This window comes from Nesoenas mayeri, assembly GCF_963082525.1.
Source record: "Nesoenas mayeri genome assembly, chromosome: 1".
Lineage (NCBI taxonomy): Eukaryota > Metazoa > Chordata > Aves > Columbiformes > Columbidae > Nesoenas > Nesoenas mayeri.
The window spans coordinates 71,034,515-71,061,670 of record NC_137541.1 but is presented as its reverse complement, the minus strand read 5'-3'; the positions used below and the strand labels follow the sequence as shown (position 1 = coordinate 71,061,670).

The 27,156-nt window shown below is 41.1% G+C and overlaps 1 protein-coding gene across 2 annotated transcripts in view; it reads left to right on the top strand.

Annotated features, from left to right (window-relative positions):
* BORCS5 (BLOC-1 related complex subunit 5) overlaps positions 1 to 27,156 on the top strand; it is a gene marked incomplete at its 5' end in the record, with an annotated part of 70,558 nt that overhangs the window by 35,276 nt on the left and 8,126 nt on the right. For both annotated transcript variants that reach the window (XM_080348974.1, XM_080348975.1), the window contains one exon: positions 15,581 to 15,738. In XM_080348974.1, the coding sequence (XP_080205100.1) occupies positions 15,581 to 15,738 (158 nt within the window). The remainder of the gene's footprint in view (positions 1 to 15,580; positions 15,739 to 27,156) is intronic.

Below are 27,156 nucleotides of genomic sequence, written 5' to 3'. Positions count from 1 at the left end.
GAGGATTTTGGTGTAATAGCCTCACCGCTCCAAGGTGCGAGTTGGCTGCTGCTGAAAGCTCATCACCTCCCATTGTGGTGGGCTTGGTGGCCGCACAGCAACCGGATGCTTTGGTTAGGTGGGATGGCGCCAGGGATAAGCAGTTCTGCTGATGGGGGGGGGGAAGAATTTTGTGCTGGATCAGCCAATATGTCCCAGAGCTGTGTGAGTGCTAAGCCTGGGAAGAGGGGTGCTGGGCTCCAGGTGGGACTCAGCCCTTTGGGAAGGGGGGTGGGCACCCCTGACCCTACAAAGGCCAGTGCAGGGGGTGAGTGAGCCTGTGGCTGTTTAAATGGCTATGGGAGGGCAGCCCAGCTCTGGTGGGTAGTGCAGCAGCGATTGACCACTTGTAAGCATTGGAGCCTGGTCCTTTCTTCACAGCTGTCTCAAAAGCAAAGAGTCTTGTGTGCTGTCTCATGAGAATGCTGGAAGTCTACAATTTGCATTATATAACTATTATAAGAGCTTAAAAGATGCCAAATGTAGTGGAAAATAATAGTTTCTCACCTCCATGGTTTAAAAATAGCACCAATGCAGATAACTGCCCACTAAATATTTTATTTTCAATTGTTTTCATCTATAATATTGAACACTTACTTTGGAAGCATTCTGCCTTCCCCTGCCCCCCCTTTCTATTTTTATAATAAAGAAAAGTATTTGCCTGGCAACAAGGCTGTCTTTGGCTTTGCAGCTCATCCCTTCCTGGTATTTTATCTCTTATCTGGAGTCAGAACCTTCTGCACAGAATATGAAAATGAATTGCTGTCAGTGTTGCAAACAAAGCTGTTGTTTCAGATGGTGAGTGAAGAGAAATTGAGCTTTATTGGGCATGAGTATGTACATATATCTATATATCTAAATACAGAATAATGTGGTTTTCTTGAGGTGCTTTTCTGCCCAGCAGTGTGTTGCAGAGGAGCGTCCAGCTGCTGGTATTCTGAAGATGTATGCATCCATAATGTGATAGATTTTTCTTTCTCTCTTAGTGTAGTCAGAGAATGCTGAGAGTCCTATGCCTGGAGTCCTGTGCCTGGGGCAGGGGGTGGAATCTTGTAATTTTGCATGCCAGCTTCTGCCCCAGACTTAGGAAGAATTTCTGTCCGTCTCCATTTCATGCCCAGAGTGGGCGATTGGATCTAACAGCTGAGAGGAAGAAGGACATAGCTACAGCTGTGTGTTTTGTGCTGCTTCTGAGGCTTGTTGGCCCCCATGTTGCACCAGTTTGACTTGCTGGGCTGGTGGGGAACTAATAGTGACAAGTGGGTAGTTTTCAGGTCAATTGATGAGCTGAATCCATCTGTGGAGGAGCTCAGTGGGAAGCAGAACTGGTACAAGGATGAGGCCTGGCTGGTATGGCAAGAAGGGGTGTCAGAGCATCAAGATTCATCCCATTTTCAGTGGCAGAGTGCCCCAAGATCAGCTCAGGATGTAGTTCTGTGAGGGTACCCTCTTCAAGAGGGACAGGGGGCTTTTCCTGACTGCTGGGAGGCTTTATGGATCTTGTAACAGACCTTAAAAGTACCTTGAGGGAGACATGATTTAGGATGAGCAAAACTCCACCTATCTCATATTTAGAAACGTTACGGTGAGGAAGTTTTACTGTAAGATGACTGATGCTTTCCATGACAGACGTAGGAAATGGCTTCGTGCTGAGAGTGAGCACACCATCGGCAGACTGTGTATTAAAAAAAAAGAAAAAAAAAAAAGAAAACCAAACAAATAAAAACCAACTAAGGGGGGGGAGGGATGTTTTTACAGCTGCGCTGTTATAGGGGGGTTAAGCAGAGGGAGAAAGGAATTGTTATATTCTGGGTGTCTCTAACTGCAGAGGGAGTGACGCACGTGCTTGGCGGAGCTGGAATGTGGAAGCTGTCGGGACTGGCTCTGAGATGTGTCTCCATGGGCTGATGGCCACGCTGGGACTCGAGTCATTGTCTTCCAGTCTGGGGAGCTGGGGCTCAAGGAGCTCCCAGGCTCAATAATCCTCTGCTGTCACTTGTAGTTGATAAAGACAGTGCTCCTAGATTACCCTTACCTACAGACTTCCTATAAGGACAGGATCACACAAGTGTTGTCATTAGGTATTCAACACTTGCTTAAGTAGCAGCTTATTTTAATAGTCAGATGATACTCTTTCATAATATTTTACTAGTGAGTTTATTTACTGAAGTGCAAAGGGAATGTAAACTGTCTATTACAAAGGCGGTGCAATTTCTCCCCTTCTCCGCACCGGCCCAGGGATTTAAAACACTTCATGTTAGGGATTCCTTATTGTGCTTTGTCTTTCTTCAAGGCACTTTGCCACTTGACAGTATTTGACAGGAGATGATAAACATGGAGGTAATACAGAGCACAGCAGGCCACTTATTTCTCTGTAACTGTTGAATGTTTTAGGTGCCCTAATAAGCCCCACAAGGCTGAGTGATTTAGTCTTTTAAACACTGTCAAAAGTAAATAGTGTATGCATTGTGTCCTCCTTCTTTCCCCAACTCAACCTTTAAGTAATTTATATTAATATAAATTTATACATAATATGCCAAAATTATATATATTATACTAATTTATATTGGTATAACATAAATTTATAAATATATAAATAATATACTAAACTTAGTATCCTAAGTTTAGTCATTGTAATTTCATGCCAGCTCCGTGTTTCCATCTGGCCATGGAAAATACCCTTATGCTGCTGTGCAATACTGGGTACAGTAATAGTTGCTTAGATACTAATACTGCTTGGGAGAATGATATCCATTGTATCCCTTGAGTTGCTTCTAATATCCGTTCTAATGGATGTGGGAAAAGGATCAGCAGACCGAGAAGGAAAACTAGAACAGCACTGGAGTTTGGCTAACTTGAATTGGGAAGGTAGGAGCAAACTCCAAATATTTAAATGCAGGTGGGAGAGCTAGGACAGGAATGAAAAGGTTGGTTCAGACTTTGGCAGCAGGCGTTCACAGAAGAAATGCCAGATGGTAGGATCAGGTAAACAGAAAATGGCTCTTCCTGAATGATTTTGTGCTGTTTGGGCAGTGGGGTTGCCAGAGAAAGGAGTTTAGTTGTCTGAGGGCAGCCAGGTCCCCAAAGGAGTGCTTCCTTACCACGTACTGGAGAAATGTGGCAGGTAGACCTCTCTCTCGTTCACTCAGTTGAATATGCTAATAGATAACCACTTATTCTAATAAACAAAGTAGTCCAGTTAAACTTGTTGTAAGAAAAAGGGCAATTACTTAGCTTCTGTGAAGTATATGGTATATGAGCTATGTACGTATGGGTTGTATAATTCAAAAAAGTTTCATCATCCTCACTTGGACCTTGCTACTCCTGAGTAGAGTAGCCATTCCAAGTTGTCTTGGTAAAGCCTTCAGAGAAGATATAGTGTAATCCAAATTAAAATTTGGATGTGAAATGGCAGGCCACTTTGCTAGCGAGATGGCTGAGTGTTAAGTTGGGTCGTGTGTGAAAAAAGAAGATAAAGTGGAAGATGTCAAGAAGATAAAGTAGAAGATGTCAACTCTGTTGCATTTACAAATGACTCTTGTTCTTCACTGTATTTTCCTGAATCCGATAGTAGAGAGAAATTACTGTTCCTAGTACCTGTGGCCAGAAAGTGCCGATAGTATATTTTGGATAGTGGGTGTTTAATGTGTGTTTTAGTGCTCTTGGAAAAAAATGAACAAATAGCCGTGATGTTATTTTTACTATGGCAATGTGCCTTCAGTCAAGCCCTTAAGGTTTAGGGCAGCAGTTGTAATTGAGGATATAGTATTTGTCAGAACAGAAGTGAATGGTTTTAAGTGTAACACTTGACTGTATTTTGGTCTGATACAGAAATTCCCTGTGAGGAAAGAGGAAGAAAATATCACAGGTTTCTACTTTTTTTGTGATGATGCAAAAATGATATGAAATACATGAAAAGTGCTGCTACATACCAAATAAAACCCATGATGGTTATACCAGAATCAGCATTGTGCTTTGTTTGCGATTATAAAGCATCGATCAAAAGTTTCATCAGTGGATCCCATTATTTATTTAAAAGGAACTCTTTCAGTGAAGCTATCTTTAAAGTTTTCTCTACCACTTTTAAAATGGTTTTCTCCATCTCTGGAAAAGAAAGCTGGAGTCTTGGACTTGCTGACTCTCTAAGTAAATGGCCGGTTCATCAGTTTTGCTCTTTGTCATGCTGTGGCAAGAAATTGCAAAGAGAAAACTCTCACATAGATGTCTGAACTGAGGAGACGTGCCCATAAGTTTGGAGAAAACCAGCAGTCAGCAATATCAGTTAATCTAATAAAAGATGTTACTTGTGAAGAAGCTTAACTCATTTACAGGCATGTTGTAGATGTAATCTGATTCTATGAGCCTCAAGTGGCTGCCCATTTTGCCTTAAATTGTCTTTTCTTGGTAGCGTAGTCTCAGGCACAGGGCATGTGCATAAGTTACCATGGAGAAAGCCAGGTTGTGAACTATAGGAATCGCCTGTGTGTATGTGCTTTTGCTGCTTTGTAAAAGCAGCGCGGTGTCCTCTGCTCCCACTGAACTTCCTTGGGCTCAGTGTGAGTACACAGGCTGGTTAGTGTGGAAGAGGAGACAAGCCTCAGCTTCATGTGGGTGCCCTTCTGCTCAGAGGTGATTATAGATGTCACCTTTCCTCTAAACCACTGAAAAAAACACCGATGTGTTTAAGTTTGTTTGTTTATGGGTTTGGTTTTTATTTGTGTGTGTGTGTGTCTTCTTTGTTGTGTGGTTTCTTTTTTCTTTTTCCTACTTTGAGCTCTGTTATGTGGATGAATATCCACGCACATTTGCTTAAGGTAAAACAAAAATTTCCATGACACTAATTGTTATTATTAGTAGCAGGATCAATTACATGAGTTTTAACTTGTACATTTTGTTGTTGTTGTTTAGTTTTATTTAAAAGAAATTGAGTTTCTTTGCTTCTGCTGTCCCTTTTCCATCTACAGCCTAGAAAACTTTGCATCTGCTGTCAAATTTCAACCCAACTTTGCAATGGGAGAGAGATACAAAAGGTAGTTAAGGTCTTCTTATTTCAAGGAATATGGGTCAACAGGTAAAGTTGAGGTTGAGACTCTTCTAATGCTTTGCATACATAAAAACTGAAGTGACATCTTGCTGTTGCTAAAACAGAGAAGTCACCTTCTGTCCTTTCCCTCCCTCCTGCCTCTGCTGGGACTAGCTCTAGTTTTTGATCTCCTGGTGCTCTGATTAATTTGCTACCCTAGAGGCAAAAGAAAACCACTGGATTAGTTCTCTGTGGTTTTAGCGAAGTGAATTGCTTTCTGTGCAAGAGCTGGGGTGAGGCATGTGATGGGGAAGACAGGAGCCAGGCCTTCTCTTCTGTGGAACTTGTATGCGGGGGTCAAAGGGAAGAAGCTGTTGGTTTGGTTCTGGTTGTCTTAAAACCTTTACTAGATACCTGAGAATCTGAGTGGGAGAGACGGCATCGGTGCCATAGGGAAGTGGGTTCTACTGCCGCCTGCCCTGATGCTGTTGGGTATTTGGCAGTGACAGAAGGGGAGGGAAGTTCTTCTGGTGAAGTCATTAGGCCGAGGGTCAGGAGTTTCCATGTGATCGCAGATAAATAATTTAATCCCTCGGTGCCTCAATTCCTCATCTTGTAAAATGACATTTGTCTTCTGGCCTTTGAGTTTTCAGAGTATTTAGGATAATGGAATCAGTTGTAGCCTGTGGATATCATATGCTTATGTAATCAGATGATGGTTGGTTTTGGGTCTCTCTTGATGTGTTTTTTTTTTAAAAAAAGGGGGGGGGGGGGTAAATACAGCTTATTTCATGTCATGAAATCATAATATCTCACTTCTGCATGTTCCCCACGCGTTCTTCCAGTCTTTTGACTATTTTTATGCTTTGGAATCTGTTGCAGGAAGTTTGCTGTACAATATTGCAACTGTGTAGTCAAAACCACTTCTTTTCCGTATTACTTCTGTGCTCTAGAAATGAAAAAAACAGTGGGGAGGTGAACTGGGTAGGATCTTGGCTGGTTTTAGGAGCGTGTTCAGAGAAGGGCAATGAAGCTGGTGAGGGGCCTGGAGCACAAGTCTGATGAGGAGCGGCTGAGGGAACTGGGGCTGTTCAGCCTGGAGAAAAGGAGGCTGAGGGGAGACCTTATCGCTGTCTGCAACTACCTGAAAGGAGGTTGTAGCATGGAGGGTGTTGGGCTCTTCTCTCAAGTAGCAAGTGATAGGACAAGAGGAAATGGCCTCAAGTTGCACCAGGAGAGGTTCAGATTGAGTATTAGGAAAAAATTATTCACGGAAAGGGTTGTCAGGCATTGGAACAGGCTGCCCAGGGAAGTGGTGGAGTCACCATCCATGGAGGTGTTTAAAAGATACGTAGATGTGGCACTTAGGGACACAGTTTAGTGGCAGATTTAGCAGTGTTATTAATAGGTTAACAGTTGGACTCAAAGGTCTTTTCCAACCTAAGTGATTCTATGGTTGTATGACAAAGTACAGCTGTGTGCTTTTCTTCAGAGTATACTGTGTACCTTTTTCCCTACCTGAAGCTTCAAAAGAAGGGAATCAGTAGACATGCTTCCAGTTTTATGGCAACTGCTAGTGACTTTCTGAAGGTGTAGCACTGGGCACTTTCCTACTCTCAGAGAGGCAGATCTATATAACTGCAGACTGAAATCTCAGTACGTGCACATGGTGCACTATTTTCTCCTTTTGGAGGTTCAGGTTTCTGACCATCCAAATGAGAAAGCAGTTCTGATTTCTGTCTGCTTTACTTCTTTTCAAATGGAAATTTTAATTTATTATATTTTCATGTCACTGAGACATTTGTGTTTTGCAGCAGTCTTCAAAGTCCTGGTCATGATCAGGCTCCTATGTGCTCACTGTTGTATGGATCATACAAAGCGTGAGGCAAACGTTTTCAGAGTCAGAGAAGCTGCGAGCTTCAGTGGTGCCAAAAGTTATGTGAACGTTATTGATTATATATATCCATCCGTATGCGAGAGGAGAAGGCTTTAGTGAGGTATAGATATCCTTGAAGGATCTGGTCCTGAGCAAAAATGAGGCTCAATGAAAACAAAAGTATCATAAACAAATACTCTTTTAGTGTAATTAACAATAGTAATAATAAGGACAAAACCCCCTCTAAATCCCATTTTCTTCTACTATAAGTTATGTGAGCTTATTAAGTAGAAATATATAAGACTGTGGACTTTTTGCCTTAGAATTGTAGCAAATGGCATTTTTATAGAAGCCTAAATGTCTTGAATCTTCCTAATGTTTGGCTTGTTTTTAAGACAAGTGGTGGAGGAACAAAAGGGGAGGTGATTTCTATATCTTGGTCAGTATTGTCTTACAGGCAATACCTTACATTGTGTTAGGAGGCCGAGGCACAGTTTTCATACTGAGAGTATATTTGAGCTCTGCAGTTACAAAAGTTGCCTGTTAAGCGATGTGACAAAGTGAGTCTTCAGCCTCTCTGTCACCCATGCAGAAGTAATTGATCACATGGTACTGACTTCGAAGTAGAGGGAAAATTTACTGTTACAGCCAACATTCCTTGCCACAATACAAATATGTTCTTTGCTCACATAATAGCTATTCAGTTTGCCTACAGTCATTGTGTTCCCCCATTAAAGTTCAAAGGAATTGAAAATACACAGTCAACAAAGCCAACTTTTGTCTTGGAGTAAATAAGTATTTTATTGCAAGGTGTTTTATCAGTAGAGATTTTTAGAAAATAAACTGGTGTGTGAAAAAGGTCATGTGGTCATCCACATTTGAGCTTAAAGATTTCTGGGTGGGTAGCAGTGATTTTTTGGTTTGGCTTGGTTTTTGTTTTGTTTTCCTTCAGTTCTGTTTTCTTCAGTTACTTCTACTAATTCTATGGTGTACGCACTCTTCTTAAGGACAGCCTAGATTTCCAAATTTAATTGTATACATTTTGTTGTTTCTTAACTGAGGTGTTATTTAAAAAACACACGTGCACCACACATTAACAAAAAAAAAAAAACACCACACACACAACTCCACACCAATAAACCCCAATACCAAACAACCCCCCAAAAAGCTATTTTGATTCTTCAGGCTTTGCTGAAAATGCAAGCTTTTCCTAGTCTTCAAAAATGAGAGAGGAAGTACACAAAATTAAAAGCATTTAGCCCATAGGAGCCCTGTAAATCTGATTACCTTATCTGTTTGGAAGTATTTTAATGCCTTTTATTCTGCTGCACCTGTCTACAATTGCACATGTGCAATTGTTTCTTTTCTGTAGGTCATATTAAAGTCCTCCTGCATGGAGAATATATGGAGATGAGGTCCCTGCCTCAGCTAATAGCAAATTTTAGCCTCCAAACTCGTGCAAACAGTAATGGTCAGGAAGGAAGACTCGGTCTTTAGGGATGTAATTTCATCTCTTTCTTGTGTGGATCTTTCTTTGGTATTTAGGACGCATGAAGATACTTGCAAAACTCCCTGTGCACATAGCAAGAAGAAAGGCGACTGTAATAGTTAACCTGTGGGCACTGAGGCCAGACTCTGTTTAAGAAGCTGGGCAGGCTGGGGAGCTTCTACACAAGAGCTTTAGAAATGCTTGATAAGGCAAGTTGTGGGGTTGAATGTTTTAAAATACTCTTGAAACACAGAAAAAATCCTGGAGACTTGAAAAACACTAGTGCTTTTTAAGCTAAAACTAATGCTGTCTTAATGAGGGTGAATGAAATGACTCAGTGCTATTATATTAACAGTAACCATACTCTCCTCAAATTCAATGAGGAATAGAAGAGCTGAAAAAGTTTTACTGGCTTGGATTAAATTTATGGAGTTTCACAAAAAAATGAGGGTAGTAGGAGAGGTGGGGAGCAGCTGAAATAAAGTAAGTTGCAGGCAACACAGGTGATTTTAAATGTGGAAGAGGGAAAAACAGTGTAGCTAAAGCAGTGGGAAGACAGCTATAGGCAAAAAAAAAAAAAAGACATCCACATAACACAAAAAAAAAAGGCAAAAAGAAAATTGTGTGAGGAGAAGAAAAGTTCAGAAACTCTACCAGGTTAAATAGGAAATGGTCAGGGAGACCAGAGGAGAAATTCATTGAAAACAGCTTTCTACTAGCATATACTTAATACAAGCTTCTCAGATTCTCCAGAAGCTTGTTGAGGAGTCTGTGGGATTATCTTCAGAGAAGAATTTCAGAAAAGTAAAATCAGCCAGTTGAATCAGCATTTGGTACAAATGAAGTACATCATTCTTTATGAGGACGAATGAGAAGTGCTCGCAGAAGAGGTTTTAGGAAATACGGTAATTTACACAGCAACAAACCTCCAGAAACAGGCACCAGAACTGGGAACACCTGTGTAAAGTTGACAAACTGTTTCTAATTGCGATGCATAATCTATTGCTTCATTTAGCGTTGCTCTCGGGAGAAGAGGTGCTGACACGTGCAGTACCCAGCAATGCAGGCTCTATAAAAGGATGTTGCTGCTTAGTGAGTCCAGCAAAGGGGTAGCAATTACAGAAGCAACTGGATTGTTAGAGGTGTAACCATTATACATTGCAGAAGAATTGACTTGGCTTTTAAAGAAGGCAGTCAGGCCTCAGGTTAGAGGTATTTGAAGGTGTGATAGAGGTAGTAAAAGAAATTAAGTCTTCTGTGGGAGAGCAGACGGATCAGTGGGATTCTTGAGCTTGGAAAGACCGTGGGAGAAAGTACATGTCACTATAGATTCCTGTTGTCACAGCACAGCAACTACAGAGTAGCAAGTGTAAAGCAAATGGAAAGAATTTTCTTCACGCTGTGCATGTATAAGCATCTTATTGCCAGAGGACAGTGTGGAAATAAATGTATACCTTTCAAAAGGGATTAGTGAAATTGAAGTATCTTAGCTTCACAGAGCACAGTATTTTGCGCCTGAAATTTTTATTAATGACTTTTGGAGTCAGAAAAGTTGTGGAAGAGGAAGGAAGAACTGATAAAGATGTTGTTTTCTAAATGTTCACTGTTGTAAAATGTTAGAAGCAGTATTCTGGGCAAGATAGACTTCTGGTCTGATTAAAGAAGGAGTTACTTTTAAAGTCCTCTCTTACATTCCACTGAAAGATTGGTTAGCTGATGACAGCAACCCTTTCTGGCATTAAAATTAGTAACAAGACCACCGCATCATGTGCTTTACTGTCTGTAACAATAAATTAACGACTCTGGACCTTTTGGTTTTCTTTTTGTAATGACTGCTGTTAGTGGTTAAAAAGGGCTTTGAGAAATGGAAATACAGAAATCAAAAAGAAATATTAATACTTTTTAGGTTGGAAAGTGCTCAAGTTGTTAGGATTGTCCATTAAAGTAGCAGAACATAACTATGGTGAGTTACTGTGTTCTGTATGTGTGTAGAATCAGCATAGCATGTAAAGCATTTTTTTCAAGTCCCTAACTTCTAACCATAAAAATGCTTTTTTAAACTAACAGCTTTCTCCTGCTCAGTAGGATGTGATTTGTTGGAAGTGTATGTTGACCTGGAACCAACAAGGAGATGACTAAGTAGGAGGAAAATGGTTTTAACATGCCTCTGCTTTGCCAAGGAATATGGAAACAATAACAGATTTGTTAAGTCTGTGGGTCAGCCAGCCTTGTAGGGATATATGATATTTCTCTATGCACAACATACTTGGTGCATTGAGTTGTTTTTTTCTAAAGCACCATTTAGGAGCTGAAATGTGAATCTTTCTTTGTCCCAGTTGCTGTTTATCACCTTAATGGGCATGTTGTTTACTAACCTGATGTATCCAGAATAGGTGGGAGATCTTGACTTGTTTTCACTGTAGCAAGCACATAATGTGGTCTGTCTTCTCATTTGTCTTGCGGTGTAATTTGATAGCCAAGACTGTGCATGTTTGGCCATTGCCAAAGCGTTTTTGGTCCATGCACTGAAGCTCTGCAGTAGTCCTTCTCCCGTTTCTCAGTTTTTGTTTTCCCCAAGCCACGCCATCCTCCATGACGCCTTTCCTTGTCTCACTGGGGGTATGTTGCATCGCTCATGTGCCAAGCAGTCTCTTCTCGAGGTTTCAAACAGTGAGAAGATGATTCCTGGTGTGCTTCCCTCGTTGGAAGAGAACCAACAGATTGAAAAATGAGTATTTGATTTAATAAGGAATTAAAACTGTAGGTGGTATTTTCTTCCCATTTAAAAGCAGAACTGTGCTCCTAGTGGGTGGGGAGTAATAATCGCACAGACAGAATCACAGGAACTCCCTTTCCTCAGTGAAAAAGAGGTGGTAGCTCAGCAGTTAGTTGCTGTGAGATGTGCTGGTGACCAGGTTCAAGTGCTGGTTGTTCTGAGACTGATCCTGAACCCCTCAGTGACCTCTATTCTCTCCCCCTTTTTGGCACATATAAGAGTGACCTAATAAATATTTTGTTGCAATAGGTATGATCTCATATCCTCTTACAGGCTGCATGTAGACAGGTCGCTGAGGGATGGCCCTGTTCAGGGGAGAGTTCAAAGTGTGGGACAAGGCTCTAAGAAGGAAGCAGTGATTTTTCACTAGGAGAGTTGTTTAATAACACCTGGAGCTTCGCAGTGCTGGCCATCTCTCTTCTCTAAAAATGAAGTACTGAACTGCTAGAGGCTTTTCGATATTTCCTCAGCTTTCTGTTAGTATAGGCACAAAGGGCACCATCAACACCCTTTTTAAACCCTTAGCCTTTTCTGTGTCTCAGTTTTGGTGTAGGGTTTTTCCTGTGTGTCTCAAGTTTTTCATGGGTGTAGGGAAGTATGCTGCTGTCTCTTAAGTGCAGAGCTCGTGGAGGAGGAATTGCATTAAACTTGTTTGGGCTCACTGTCTGCTGCTGGGGAGCAGAGGAAGGAAAGAGATATGGGTTATGTGGCACGGGGGGACAGGGTGTGTGTGGCCTCTCCAGCCCGACATCTCTCTGTGCCCTGGGCTTCCATGGCAAAACCTCACTGGGATCTCAGTGGTTGCAGTCTCTCTTCCATGGTGTTTTGAGGTGACTGTTGCCATCTGCTCTTTTGGAAGAAAGCTACTGACTTGCTAGAAAATAGAATGCAGTCAATTAATAAAACAAGGAAAAGTGTAGAGTCCTGCATCTAGACAGGAACAACCCCAGGTTCCAGTATAGGTTGGGAAATTACATATTAGAGATCAGTGTAGGGGAAAGGGACCTGGGGGTCCTGGTGGACAACAGGATGACCATGAGCCAGCACTGTGCCCTTGTGGCCAGGAAGGCCAATGGCATCCTGGGGTGTATTAAAAGGGGGGTGGTTAGTAGATCAAGAGAGGTTCTCCTTCCCCTCTACTCTGCCCTGGTGAGACCACATCTGGAATATTGTGTCCAGTTCTGGGCCCCTCATTTCAAGAAGGACAGGGAGCTGCTGGAGAGGGTCCAGTGTAGGGCAACAAAGATGATGAAGGGAGTGGAGCATCTCCCTTATGAGGAAAGGCTGAGGGAGCTGGGTCTCTTTAGTTTGGAGGAGACTGAGGGGTGGCCTTACTAATGTTTATAAATATATAAAGGGAGAGTGCCATGAGGATGAAGCCAGGCTCTTCTCGTTGACAAACAATGATAGGACAAGGGGTAATGGGATCAAGCTGGAACACAAGAGGTTCCACTTAAATTTGAGAAAAAACTTCTTCTCAGTAAGGGTGCCAGAGCACTGGAACAGGCTGCCCAGGGGGGTTGTGGAGTCTCCTTCGCTGGAGACATTCAAGACCCACCTGGACATGCTGGACATGTTCCTGTGCGACCTCACCTAGGCGTTCCTGCTCCAGCAGGGAGATTGGACTAGATGATCTTTTGAGGTCCCTTCCAATCCCAAACATACTGTGGTGTTTCTGCCATGTGGAAGGCTGCATGGCCTTTTTGATGCTTTTGTTTACTTTTTCCTTTCTTATAAGTTGAAACTCTGAGCTAAATTGTTCTCTGGCATTGTGAGCACGATCCCAGGGGTCTTTGGAGAAGCTAATTCCTTTGGCTTCTCGCTTCTGCATCACTCAAAATAAAACCATAGTCTATCTTTAAGTGGCATATGCTGTTTGGTTTTTATCGCTACTCCAAACATTTGTACTGGATTGTCTTTTCAGCTCTATTGCCTTATGGAGGGACTCCAGCTGAACAGTTAATGGCCTGCTTTCACTTGAATTTGTGTTTTTCTGGATGGTGAATTAGAGGCTCCTTACAGTTTATTAATTTTGCTTTTAGCATTATGTAACCTGTGCAAGGTTGTAAGTACATAAGTTTGAGCAGCATGTTCCCTTATAGCTCATTTTACAGTCCTTGGCCTGCTCTGCTTCAGAATTCTCATAGGCAACATGAGTTGGCCAAAATACACACTTCGTGGTAATTAGATCTCTTACAAAGCATCTATTTTTTTTTTCTTGCTCTTGAAGTTGGTGAGAGATTTGTAATAAAAGAAAATTAGTTGGTTGATAGCATCATGTATTTGATCAGTGCAGAAACAGGATAACCGCCTCAGGTATATGGTGAACTATTCATTCCTGTGTGAACATTCAACATATTAAAAGTTGACAACATTATTTGAACATTTATCCTGACAAGATAATTTTATAGATCAGAATTAACAAACCGATGAAGTACTAGAACATGTAATGTACACATTTTTAAAAAGCCTTGTTTCCATCTTCTGTTGAAGTTTTGCACTTCAGCTGAAAGTAGGCTTGAAAGATGTGCAATTGATATTGCTGGACCTAAGATTTTGTTTGAGATTATTCTTTCTAAAAGATAATTTGACTATTGCTAATACAGGGTTTTGAGACTAAATGGTGAAGTGTCTGTTTCCTCTCCTGACCTCTTGACTCAGGCAGCGCAATTGTAGTGGGCAGCAAGTCAGTGAAACAAAATTATCTTTTTTTGTTTCCTCTTAAGATGAGGAAAGAAAAGGTTTTGTGCGAAGGGTAATTGAGACCATCCTGAGAGAATAAAATGTTGAGTGTTGATGAAAAGTAAACCTATTTCATCATATCTGATGAAGTTGCTGTTCTAGTTTTGTTTTTATTTCTGTCTGCAAATGTTTTCAAAGAGGTTTAACTTTCTCAAATTCATAAGATGCTTCTGGCTTATGTCTTGGTTTCTATCTTGTTCTTGTGTTTTGGCAAGAACTCAGTGTCACCAGTTGTAGCTTCCAATAGGCATGGGGGCCATCCAAATAGTTTCCATTTCCCACTGAGGTACGTTCTTAGAAGAACTTTTCCAATCCAAATAGCTGGCATTTATGACTTTTTAATTGCTTAGTGTGATACTTGCTTACATTTGCTGTTTTAATGTCTTTTCCTGTCTGTAAACTGAGAGTCCCGAAGGGCACATGCGTGCAGTCACTGAATTCGGTTTACATAGTTTGATGGATGTTTTGGGAAAAGCAGATTGTGTGTATGTGCTGTTTGTCACAGATGGTGTCCCAACAAGAAAAATGTTCTGCTAATGCTCAAGGAAAATGAAATGAAAGTAAATGAAATAGCAAAAAAAGGATGGCCTTAGAGTTCAGCATTATTTTTTCCAGCAGCTTTGGGGAAAGCGGTCGGTATGGCACATGTAGGCTTGAGCTCAGCAAAGGTTCTCAAGTTGCGCTCTGTAGGCAACAAACAGTGTGCAGGAGAAACTTCTCTGGACAATTTTGGTTGTCTGGATATTACCAGTGTCCCATTTTTAAGTCTGGTACCTCTTTTTTGGTGAGCTTTTTATGAAACCTGGTCATGTGAGTAGGTAAGTATCTTGATTTCATATAGGAAAAAAAAAAAGTATATTGCTAGTTTTTGAGATTTTAAAGGAAAATCTTAGACAATGAAAGGGTTCTAAAGCTTTAAAAATGCAAGGTGGGCAAACCATGGACATTTAACCCCTAGTAATTTACCTTAGGTGGGTCATTTTTTATTCAAGTTTGTTTGGGGGGAGCAGGGAATTTTTTGACAGCATAATTCTAGCTAAAATAGCTTGATTCCAAAGCCCAAATGGGAAGGCAGATCTCAACTCCTTCCCCTTCTGATATCCAGAAATGAGGAGGGGGTTCATTTTTCACAGTTTAGGATTGTGGAGAAGAAACAGAACTCACTTTATACAGCATATTGCTGAAAACCAAGGTGATGTGCATTACGGATCTGCGTTTAGAGTCTGTGTTTAAATTCTGTCAAGGAGGGCTAAGCTATTTGGCAAACTGTTCTTTGCACCACACTGGCCCCAAGCCTGTCAGTGTTCAAGAAGTGATTGAATGAGGCCCTCAGACACATGGTGTGAACTGTGGAGTTGTCATATGCAGGGACAGGAGTTGGACTCGATCATCTTTGTGGGTCTCTTCCAACTCAGGATGTTCTGTGATAAATCCTAACCATCCATAAATCTTCAATCCCTACGTTTTCCACTTTTAGCCTTCACTGGACTATTACATTGCTAAAGGCCTTGAATTAATTTTTAATTACCCCTTATAAAGCTTTTCTTCTGAGTTTGTTCTGCTACCTCTTGTCTTGCAGCTTGAACTAGTTACGCGAGCAGTCAGATTAACTCTGGTCCTTCCCTTGCCTTGTAGGACTCCTCAGTGGGCAGACCTCTCCAACTAACACCAAACTGGAAAAGCTGGACCCCCAGCAGGTGCTGCAGCTGTGTCTCCGGTACCAAGACCATCTTCAGCAGTGCGCAGAAGCAGTTGCCTTCGATCAGAACGCGCTTGTGAAGCGGATCAAGGAGGTACTGCCCGCAGCATACCCGCTTCTGGTGGGGAAGGGCTGGGTGCATCAGCGTGGCCACCCTGCGCTATGGACGCAGGTGCCTGCTGTCGATGGCCATGGGTGACTTGCAGGAGTCCACTTTAGAGTGACCCCTGTAAGACCAACTGTGCGAGTCTGCACTTCAAGCAAAGCTTCCTGGCTCCCATTGTGGTTATGGTTCGGTGGTGCGTTTATTGGTTATGCTCTGTGATTCCTGGCAGTAGACGGTGGGTGTTCCTCTGGTATGGCAAGTACTGTAAATAACTATTGAAGAATTAAAAGATGACTGGAATTTTTAAAGGTAACGTTATTTAGATCTGTATGCCGAACATTTTATTATGCATCATGATTAAGCTCTAATTTAAGGAAAGAAATAGTTATCATAACATCTTCTCTGGTTGGAGAAGGTATTATTTATTTTTTCAGCAAATTTGTAGAGCCTGGACCGTTTTCAGAGCCCATGACATGCTCTCTCTTCTCTGATCCGTATGGCTGATGAAACAGTCTTCCTGTGCTGCTGTTTTTACCACTAAACCATAATATGAAAATCACTGATCTGCTTAAATATTCAGTGATACTGTTGGGGAGGACATGAATTCCTGGGCTAAGCATCCTGCAATTGGATTGTCTTTCTTATGTGTGTAACTAGTTATGTTGGAAGCAGTAGGATGGCTGACAATTTTTGGGGTTTTTTTAAGTCAAGACAGATTGGCACAAGAGGAGATGCTGTTTGAGAGTGTTTTCTCGCATATTCTCAGATGTATAGGAGAACTGGTGCATGCTGCATATGTCAAAAGTCTGTAAGACCAAGTACCTTCCAATGTCAAAAGAAAAATTTTTGAGCAGGTGGTTAATTTGTATTAATGCAATATAAACGGTGACCTTGATTCGTTGTTGCTATATTGGCTTAGAGTTAAGAAAACCCTTCATGACAAACTGGATAATAAATTTGATTCATGGACTGTTTTGAGAAGCTGTTGTCATCATGAAGTTGTAAGTCCAAAATAACGTGGGAGCCATTAAAAAGACCTTTTTACTTTGGTGTATCAAGATCTGAGGCCAGCTATTACACAAGATGTAAAGATATTTGCAGATGTTGGTGACTCAGATCATACAATCTCAGAAATGGGATTTAATTGCCAATCTAATGACAGTATACTTGCATTAATCCAAGCAGATTGTAATTCTTTTGGCTGTTAAAGTGTGAGAGGGAATATCGACATGATTTAAAGTCATGGTAGACACCACCAGTGCAATCTGCATTAGTTGGAATTGCCTTCTATAGGGCAAGTGGCAGAGTCCATTTCAAATCAGCTATGGTGATGTTTTCTTCCAGTTCATAACACATTTTGTTTTTCATACAATGATGATAGTGATACTGTCAGTAGCTTCTTTACCACAGACTCCTCTCTGATAAAGTGAAGGAGAAATGGGTGACTCTGTAACTTGGGCAGCTGACAAGTCAGTCGGGTGGTTGATTTTTTTGTTTGGTTTGTTTTGTCTGTTTTTTCTTGGTCACAGCACTTAAGTAACTTCAGATGCTTTCAGTCCTTGTGCCAGATCTGGTGGGTTTTTACTGTTCATTTGCCTATTAATTTTTAAATGTTTTTCTTGCATTGGCTGTTCTGCGTGTGTGTTCTGGAGGAGCCGGGTGGGACCCACTCAGCTTAAATCATTCTTTCCAAATTGCTTGGACTCTCCTTGGTGCACTAAATCGAACCACTGTTGACAGTTGTTGACAACGAGGGGTGCAGCTGAACTAGAGCAGGGTATGTCTCTCGTTACAAGTGTAGACAAAGGAAACCGCACTTGGCTGCGCCCATTTGTCAATAGTGATTTACTTTTGCTGTGTAGACAAAGCTTTGACCCTTGGTAAGGAGTAAAAACGAAAGAGAAAATGAAGTGTATTGTGAAAAGCGTAACGTGTGCTTGACATGGACAGTAAATTATTTTATCCCTATTTTAGTAGTCAGTATTTCACTTTTCCTCTCACACTGTAAGCGGTGAAGTGTTTTTCTTCTGATAACATGACTTGCCAAGTGATTGATGCTTTTAACTACAAAATGTTGGTGAGCTTCAGTCTCTAGTTCCTCCCATTTGTCTGAGGAATGTTAACTCTTCAGACTGTCACTGACCGTACTTTGTTGTAACAGTTGTACTGTATCATGTGCTACAGTCATACTGCCTGCAGCCAAGATTTTTCTTAGACTTTCCTTGACAAAATGTCCCAGGGCAAATATCTTTTGCTTATTGTCTGTGTGGCCAGAAGAAAGTTTCATTGCTTCTGGCAAAACTCAAGAGTACCATTGCAAATTTATTGGTCCTCGATAACATATAATCAACTGCGGTGGTTTGTAAATCAGCACACGAGCTGAATTTAAATGGCTCTTAATTGGAAAGAGAATAAGCTAAGGAAAACAAGAACACTGCATGGCAGTAGTTACTTCAGATCTAAGTAGACTCATCTGCGTGTTCCCTTACTTTGGGGACCAAAACTGTCTAGCTTTGCTCTCCATCCCATTCCCCGGTTTAGCCAGAATTCCTTTGCAGTGTGTTGGCTGGATCTGTATCAGGTCCTAAATGTAGAACTTGTGCAGCTTCCAGGTTGCTGTGACTGTTCTCTCTCAAGAAGAAATACATTTACTCAAGTGTTTCCTTGAGGGGGAAAGAACTGAAGATGTGATTGGAGGTAGTTGACTTAACTGCCTGTCCAGCAGTTACACTTAATCGTACCCAAACTGTTGGTTTTGGAAGGGATTGATTTTTATGACAATAGGCTTTGTCTTTACTGCCAAAAAAAAAAAAAACACCAAAAGGGATGTGCTTGCATCTTTTCAGGGAAAAATAACCACTATGCATTAAATATTATGTTTCATATCAATTTTTGGCAGCTGACTCACCATCTGTTGCAATACTGCTTTAATGCCAGGACTGCTGAAATATTTAGGATTCTTTTAAATTTTTTCTCCTTATCAGTTTGAGAAACAACAGAACAGCAGTTTGGGATTTAGGTATGTGTTAATTCAGGGTTATGGCATCTCACAAAATTTGACAGATTTAAAGAAAAATGCCTGTGTGCAGCATTTTCTGGGTAATTTGTCTATGCTTTGGTATTTTGTAGGATGAAAATTTTTAGCTTATTGGATGAATCACCGCAGCGGCTGGGAATGGGATCTAGTCTGTCTACTGATGGTATGTTGGACCCATGTGAGCTTGTTATATGTGTACAGTAGGAAAAACATGCATTTTTAAAACCCAGTAGATACTATGTTATAAAATGCTAGGGTATAGAAGGCGATTATAGCTAGTTAACAGGTTAAACTGATCTTACCTGCACCTTGGAGCTTTTGCCACAGAGTGTTTAATGGTGGAGACAGAGTTGATGATGCACCTGAAGGAGAAGGTGATAACTTCAGGCTAAAAAGTGCGGGGTGAACCATGACTTGCTAAGCAGGGATAAAACAACCTCCATCTGCCTATTATTAGGTGTTGTATGTAATTTAAAAGAAGAAAAATCTTTAGCGTCTATTAGTGGGCACAAAAGAGCTCAACTGAAGTGTTTTTCTTCTGTTTCTATGGTGAGTTCAGGGTCCGGGCTGTAGATGGGAGGTCTGAACTTGCTGCATCCCGCACACGTCTCTCCCTGACAGTGCTGTAGATCTGCGTTATATGACTAGTTTGACATTTTGAGCGACTCCAGCTGCTGTTGGGTTTGCGAGAGCTGCGTGTGCTCTTTTCACCAGGAGCGTCTGCCTCAGTTTTGTGATCTGTAAAATGGAGGGTTCCTTGCCAAGATTAGTTTGAAGGCAAAGGCTGACCAGCACTAAATATTAGATATGACTTGGCGGGAAGAAGGAAATGAAGCAGGAAGAGGGCTACTTACATGAAGGCTTTATCAGTGGAGGATATCTGTTTTGGGTGGCCGGGAGAGAATTTGTAGAGTTGTCTGATAGGGGATGGTGAATAACAGGGAATGGGAAACTAGTAGAATAGACGAAGGCAGGGGAACAGAGCTAAATTTATAGTAAGGGCCCATAACTTTGTGTGCCTCCAAAAGTGTCTAGTTTCATTGCCTTAAAAAAAATGTTACTTTTCATGCACAAGGTGCTAAGGTTCTCAGAAATCACATCTTTCAAGTATCTAATGCTGAGTATCCAAAAATTGCTAGTCACACTTGGAAGATTTAGGCCTGGCTTCTTTCTGTGAAAGCAAAAGTGAAGCTCAAAGCCATCTCAGCTCCATTCAAAGAAGCTTTGAATGGAAAGACCTTCAGCACTTCTTATTAGACTTCCAATATTGGTAAAGGGGATGTGCTACTTGAAGTATCCTATGTACCCTTAAAGGCAAATGTAGTTCCTAGCTAAACTGTGCTTTAAATGTATTTGAAAGCAGATTATTGAGCGGGCTCTTGTACTTTTCATTGAGAAAACAATATTGAGGCAGTGTTATCTGTAGCTTTTCTTGCTATGGGAATCCCAGAGTGACAATAATTTTGGAAACAGAACACTTCTTACAATACAAAATGAAATTTAAAATATCTCAGTCTAACCTGCACACACCTATGGGGGAAAAAAACAAAAACAAAACAAAACACAACAGCACATCTTCTAATATAACAAACATTACTCTTGTAGTCTTTAACTGTTCTTAACAGTTAAACAACTTTGTCCAGGCAGGTATTAATATCAGGAATTGGTTTGCCACACGGCAAATTACAATGGATGGCTTGTTTCATACCTGTAAATTCCTCCATGGCAATAGCTCATTAGTTTGAACAAATATTGCAGAATGTGTATGATTTTTTTTTTTTACCAGCTTGCTGCAAAAGGTAGTTGTAACGGGCTTCTCAAATATAAAGTTAAGACATCTATAAATACATCCTTTCATATTTATCAAGTATTAATAAATAACTTTTGAAGCCACACACACCCCACATCATGTCTCCCTACATAATTCAGCCGTTTAAAATTATGAATAGGAGTTAAATAATTATTTTCCATAAGCAACATGTCTAGTACATTTGACAGACTAACAAGAAAAGCGTCTTTATACACAAGCATTATATACAAGCACATTGTAGCTTATGCTATGCATTTAAGACTCATAAATTGTGATTCAGCCATTCATGTCACCACATGTATGAACTAAAACATGCCCAGCAATTTGGGGATTTTTGACCTTTATCTCAACTACATTGTTTTTATAACACTGAGTGTTTGTTTTATCGAAGAGACATGTCACCTGGTGGCAAAGAGTGCTGGGCAATGTGACCTGCAGAAGCCATCAGCTTGGTTTTGTTCTACCCTGAGGGAAGGATGGGTTTGCTATGGGCAGGGCCCATGGCTTTGAACCTCCCTCGTTAGAGGTGTGATGGCTGGCAGTGGTAGGGACAGCTGGTGAGGCTCCAACATTCCCTGGTGGAAGCTGAAGGACAAAGGTACCTTGAAGGGGTTGATAAAGGGAAGAGCTAAGTGCAGGAGGCTGTTTCATCACCATGAATGAATGAATGAATGAATGCTGGGCCAGAAACCTTGGAAGGACGTTGGCTGGCTTGGGGACCAGGCTGATGCAGTGCAGGATCCCTTTAGCCAAGGCTGCTGGTAGACTCAAGGTGCTTATCTGCTGCAAGCACACGCGGTTTCTATGGGCTGATGCACCACAGTCACTCTTATTAGCTTTGTCCCTCCCTGAGCACAAAGATTTGGAGTATCTGGGATGCATCTCATGCTCCAGTCAGAGTTGACCAGTGTCCCCTCGGAGAACAGGGTCAAATGAAGGGGAAGTTTTGTTGAGGTGTTTTTCACTTGGTCTTTAGTTTTGTTTTAGTACCCTACTGAGTGAGATGTTTATGTTGCCATTCCTGTTAGTTATGGTTTCCCTCTAGGTGGTATCAGAGCTGAGTTTCGAAAACTATTTGTTCTCAGCAGACATGCCCTGAGAATGATGCACCTTCTGACTACACTGAATTAGGTTAGCAAAATATTAATGGCCTTATCAAGTCCAAAGTGCTTCTTCAACGTCAAGACCTTTGCTTCAAGGTCCATGTGCTCATATAGAACGGATCACCAAGTTACTTTCATCCCCTTAAAGGAAAGGGCTCAGAGGATCAAAAGTAAGCCTGTTAAATGAAGCCTGGCAAAAGTGAAAATGGACATGTGTTTAGTTTTGACATCACGTACAAAGACTTTCTAGATGAGGCCATGTTAACTTGCAAGCAAAATCAAGCCTTTTGGTCCACAGACTTAAATTAACAATGTTCCAAATCTAGGGAAAGGGACCTGAGAGTTCCTTGGGATGTAGCATATCTGAATGGGGAAGAACCTGTTTGAAATGCCACTTGTATTTTCGGAGGATTTAATGCCACACTGCCATGCTTTTTCGAAAAGCTAGGGAACATAGTGTTCTGTGAAGAAACTGGTACCTTAAATATAGTCTTTGGCATCTTGGAATTATGAGATCGATTGAGGACTCTGGCAGTCTATCAGGGTCTTTAGTTATCCTCTCTTCTGTGATGAAGTAGTGTTATAAAGACTGGAATCATAACTCAACAGGCACCATCACGCAGAAATAAATGTGCAGGGTTGCTAAGCTGGAAACTGTCTTCATGTTCTGTAGCTGATCTTGCTCATTTTTGTACAGCCTGCTGTGCAAGTAGCTTGAATTCTCGAATGGTGGGGTGATGTGTTAACCAGCCAGCATCAAAATGGGAAACTGCTCTTGAAAAAGCTTCACCATAGCTACTTTAATACATGGAATGAATGTCTTGCTATGTATTCCTGATGCAGGTGGCTAGTGCTCTATTGTACATGAACTTTATGAAGTGATCTACCCTGTTTCCCCAAAAATAAGACAGGGTCTTATATTAATTATTGTTCCAAAACTTATTACTTTTTTACATGTATAGCTGCCTGAACACTAATTAAATTGATTTTTGTAATGAACTGTAACTAGGGCTTATTTTTGGAGTAGGGCTTATATTTCAAGCATCCTAAAAAATCCTGAAAAATCATGCTAGGGCTGATTTTTGGGGTAGGTCTTATTTTTGGGAAAACAGCATAGCAGTTATTGAAGAAGAGAAGGGATTGCTTGCACTTGTGACAGCCTGAAATCTGTAGCATCAACATGCGCTGCTTCATTTGGTGTCATAAAATGACCAGTCCCTCCCTCTTAGAATACCTGTGAAATCAGTTCCAGCATGCTCACTTCTCTTGTGCTTTCGTTTCTTATGGCCTTTTGAGAAAAGATCTACAGTGGAATCCTTTCCACCATCAAATTTCCAAGAAAGAGTAGAAAATTAAACAAGCATCACACACAGAATCACAGATGTCAAGGATTGGAAGGGACCTTGGGAGATCCTCTAGTCCAATCCCCCTGCTGGAGCAGGAACGCCTGGATGAGGTTACACAGGAATGTGTCCAGGTGGGTTTTGAATGTCTCCAGAGTAGGAGACTCCACAACCCCCCTGGGCAGCCTGTTCCAGTGCTCTGGCATCCTCACTGAGAAGTTTCTTCTCATATTTAAGTGGAACCTCTTGTGTTCCAGTTTGTATCCATTTCCCCTTGTCTTATCATTGGTTGTCACTGAGAAGAGCCTGGCTCCATCCTCGTGACACTCACCCTTTACATATTTATAAACGTTAATGAAGTCACCCAGTCAGAAAGGTTTATGTTATTATAGAATTTAGGTGCTTAACAGACTGGCACTGAAGATGGAAAGTCTAATATGCTAAGCCTTACATTAATGTTTTCATCAGGATTAGTGCATGGAGTTTATGATTATCAGGTACCAGAAAGAATAGAATTCAGTTTCTCCTCACAGCCTGTTTAAAGTAGGAAACTGAGTGTCTTATTTTAGCCTTGTTTCCCCAGGTGGAAAAAAAACCCAAACAACAAACAAAACACCCACTCCACCACAAAACATTGTAGGTCTTCAAATAGGAATAAGAACTATTGAAGACTGTTCTGGAGTTAGAAGACTTGATATTGAATCTGGGCATGAAACAGATAGGAGATATGAAGAAAGCCAGTGTCAGCCTTGGGTGCATCCCACAGGATATTCCCATGAGAAATGGGAACGTACTGATTATATTGCACAAGGCTGTGAGATGATCTCGTCTGACACACCGTGCACAGCTCTCGCTGTGTTCAAGAAGGTGAGTTCATGGTACGACAGAAGGGCTATAAGGATGCCTGGGGAGTGGAGAACTTCGGAGGGAAGGGGAAATGGGAAAAGCTTTACTTGTTTGGCTTAGTCCAATGAAGACCGAAAACGGCATGATTTTTCTTTCTAAATATAGTGAGTCTGGGGTTAGCGTAGATTGAAATGATCCTCTCCCTCTCTGCTGGATTGCGTTGATACAGGAAAAGTCACTTTACAGACTTTTGTTCTTAACGATTACCTTCTGTTTCAATGCTGAATTGAAATTTTCAAGGTGTCAACTCTACCCCTTAAGTGAGAATTGGGGAGAGAGAGGTTGGCGGGGTGCGGGGTGTCAGGAATGTTAGCTAAAGCTGTTCAGCAGTTTGAAGTTCATCTTAGATAGGTTAGCAAGTGTTATTTGCAAATATTTGGAGTTGCACTGATGACTTAAAGATGCTAGGTGGTAGGCTGGGGAAGAGGGGTTGACCTTGTGTTAGCAGCCCTATAATTAGCATTTTGATAACAATCAGATGTGGTCTGCAGAGATGACTTCATGCTGAAAGTATTGCAAAGCCTCAGTGCGAGTAATCTGTCCATCTTGCTTTTTATCAAGGGTAGAGTTTCCTTAATGTTTCTGTGCCATTGGGGCATGAATGTTTCTACATGAGAACATTATTAGCCATTATTTCAACACTGCTCTAGAGGTATGAAACATATCATTTACTAGTAATTAATTTGTGTGGGCGTTGTTCCTGACTGGATGTGTCATCTACCTCTGGAAGCTTGGATAAAGTGCTGAATTATGGTATAATAGAATACCCTATAATCAAGTGTATGACCTGCCAAACTGGGGTGTAGTGGACAAAAAATAAGATTATTATTATTTTTTTTTAAACAAGAAGAAAAAGTGGTGTATTTGAAGAGCGATTGCTAGGACTTGCAAATTATCTAAAAGAAAAAATCCCAAATCAGATGAGTTTAAGCAGAAAAAGGTGCTCAGGTAGTGGTTGTAAAACAAATCAATGAAACAACAGTATAGGAGATGGAATTCATAAGAGTTTTTAAGGTCAGAAAGGATTCTTGGGTCATAGCCTTTCCTTTTGCTTAATCCAGTTCATAGAATTTAATTCTTGCTTATGCCTGACCTAAGCTACATGGGAACTGAAAATGTACTACTTACTTTTCAATTAGAAGTTTTCCTGCCAGGTCATAGTGTAAATTTTCAGATGCCTTCTTGCTTTGGGTCTGTTTGTTCTAGAGATCCATTTGTAGACATAAACAAGGAGAGAGAAATACTCATCCTTTTTTAAATCTCGAGGCCACTGTGGATCAATACAGTAAAAATGAATGTTTGAGGTAGATAAGGTGCTGCTGCTCACTCATCGAACTTTCATGTGAATCGCTGATTGTTGGTGGTGGTATGTATGTACTCCTGTTATCAAATTTTGAACAACAGTCTGTAGCCTCAGAAGAGCTTCCTATGGAAATGATTTACAGTGCTCAAGATTTTCTTGAGGCTTTCCTGAAGCCAAAGACTTACTATCAGGTATTGTGACCTCCAGAAAAGTGGTGGGACATTTGAGCTTCACCTCTGTGGAAGTGTGGTGGAGTCCGTCTCGAAAGCAGCTCTTCTGGGAATGAAGGAGTCCATCCTCCTCTTTGTATCGTCACTGGGATGTACGTGGCTCATCTCATGTTCTGCTTGGGGCAGCTGATGTGGACCCTCAAAAAGATCTTTCAGAAATTTTTTGAATTATCAGTGGCCGACGTTGTTAGAACTGACATACCATTGAGTTTCCCTGGCGAGAAGTTGTTGATTTGGATGTTCATATGAGAACTGTGGCTGTTGGGGAAAGAGCAAAAGCTTCATCTGGGCTGGCAGATGTCTAGAGATCCCCTGTTCCTGACTGCTGGGCTTGTGCCCCTGCACATCTCACGCTTCAGCCTTCTTGTGCGTGTACAGGCCATCTGCCCAGCACATGGGACGTGGGTCTGAGGCAACCAGATGTGTTGGACTGGCTGTGTGAGCGCAGCAGGGTGCTTGAACCCATCTTTGTTTGCAGCTCCCCAGATGAAAAAATAAAGAGAGGGAGCCCTAGGTAATCCTTTTACCACTTCACAAAACAGAGGAAACAGTTAAAACTCAGCTCCTTTGCATTCCCTGGGAACAAATATCAAAGCTTTTTCTTCTTGAGTAGTGTTCTCTTTTAGGAAACATTGACTAAACATGGCAAAGGTAGCACCCCCCTTTGAAAAGTTTTGAAAGACCTTCTGAAGGGTATCTGGGAAAGACCTACAGCTAACAAGTCCCAAGTGTGAAGCTGAGAATACCATCACTAGATTGGATGGCTTGCAAATGTAATGATGCTGACTATTTTGGATAGCACCTTTTCACTCTGAAATGAGAACGGTGGTGTTTTCTGAGAAACATCTCATTAATGATGGTGGTCATCTCTTTTCAAAGAGATTGGATATTTTTGATGGGAAAGTGCACTTGCTTAAAACTAGTCGTTCTGACACGTTGAAAGTACAAGGCTGAAATTTATGATAAAATAAAACCCTAAAGGTAAATAACATTTAGAAGTGCTGCTGTCTTATCATACACAAGCTTTGTTTGAATATAGGAATGTTCTGGAAGAGTAATATGGCAGCAGTGTAAAATCAGGAAATGAAGGAACCGCAGGCTGTGTTTTGTAGCAGAATTATTAGATAATCTGAAATAAGGCTCTGTATTATAATTGTGCAAGTTATCATTTAAGCAACAGATCACTCTGTAACAGATAAAGATGTTTCTTTCTCCAGGAACAGCTAATTAAAGACAGGCTAGGAGTTTATTATAAATTCCTGTGGAGCTGTACTCCACAAGAGAGAGGTTCTGTGAGAGTGTTGCACACGCAGGTTCATTAATCTTCTGTATTGTCTGGCTGGGGTTTTGTTAATTATTCTACTTAAACTTTGTCATTTAGGAGAAGTATGGAAGCATTTCTAATGCTTTGAATGCAACATAACATTTTTATATCAGTGATAAATTTTAGATATTACTTTTTAGGTGGATGACGATTGTTCTGCAAAAGCAGCAATTTGAAAGCTCTAAAAAAGTGTTCTTAGCAGTTAAAGTCAACAAGCTAGAAATTCCTCTAACCTTTTCTTGGTGACAATTTAGGATACTCACCGTCAAAATCAGATAATATTTTTTTCAAGAATCTTGTGCGTTTAGAAGTCTGACGCGAGCACAGCGAACACTGGGCTGGGATCCAGG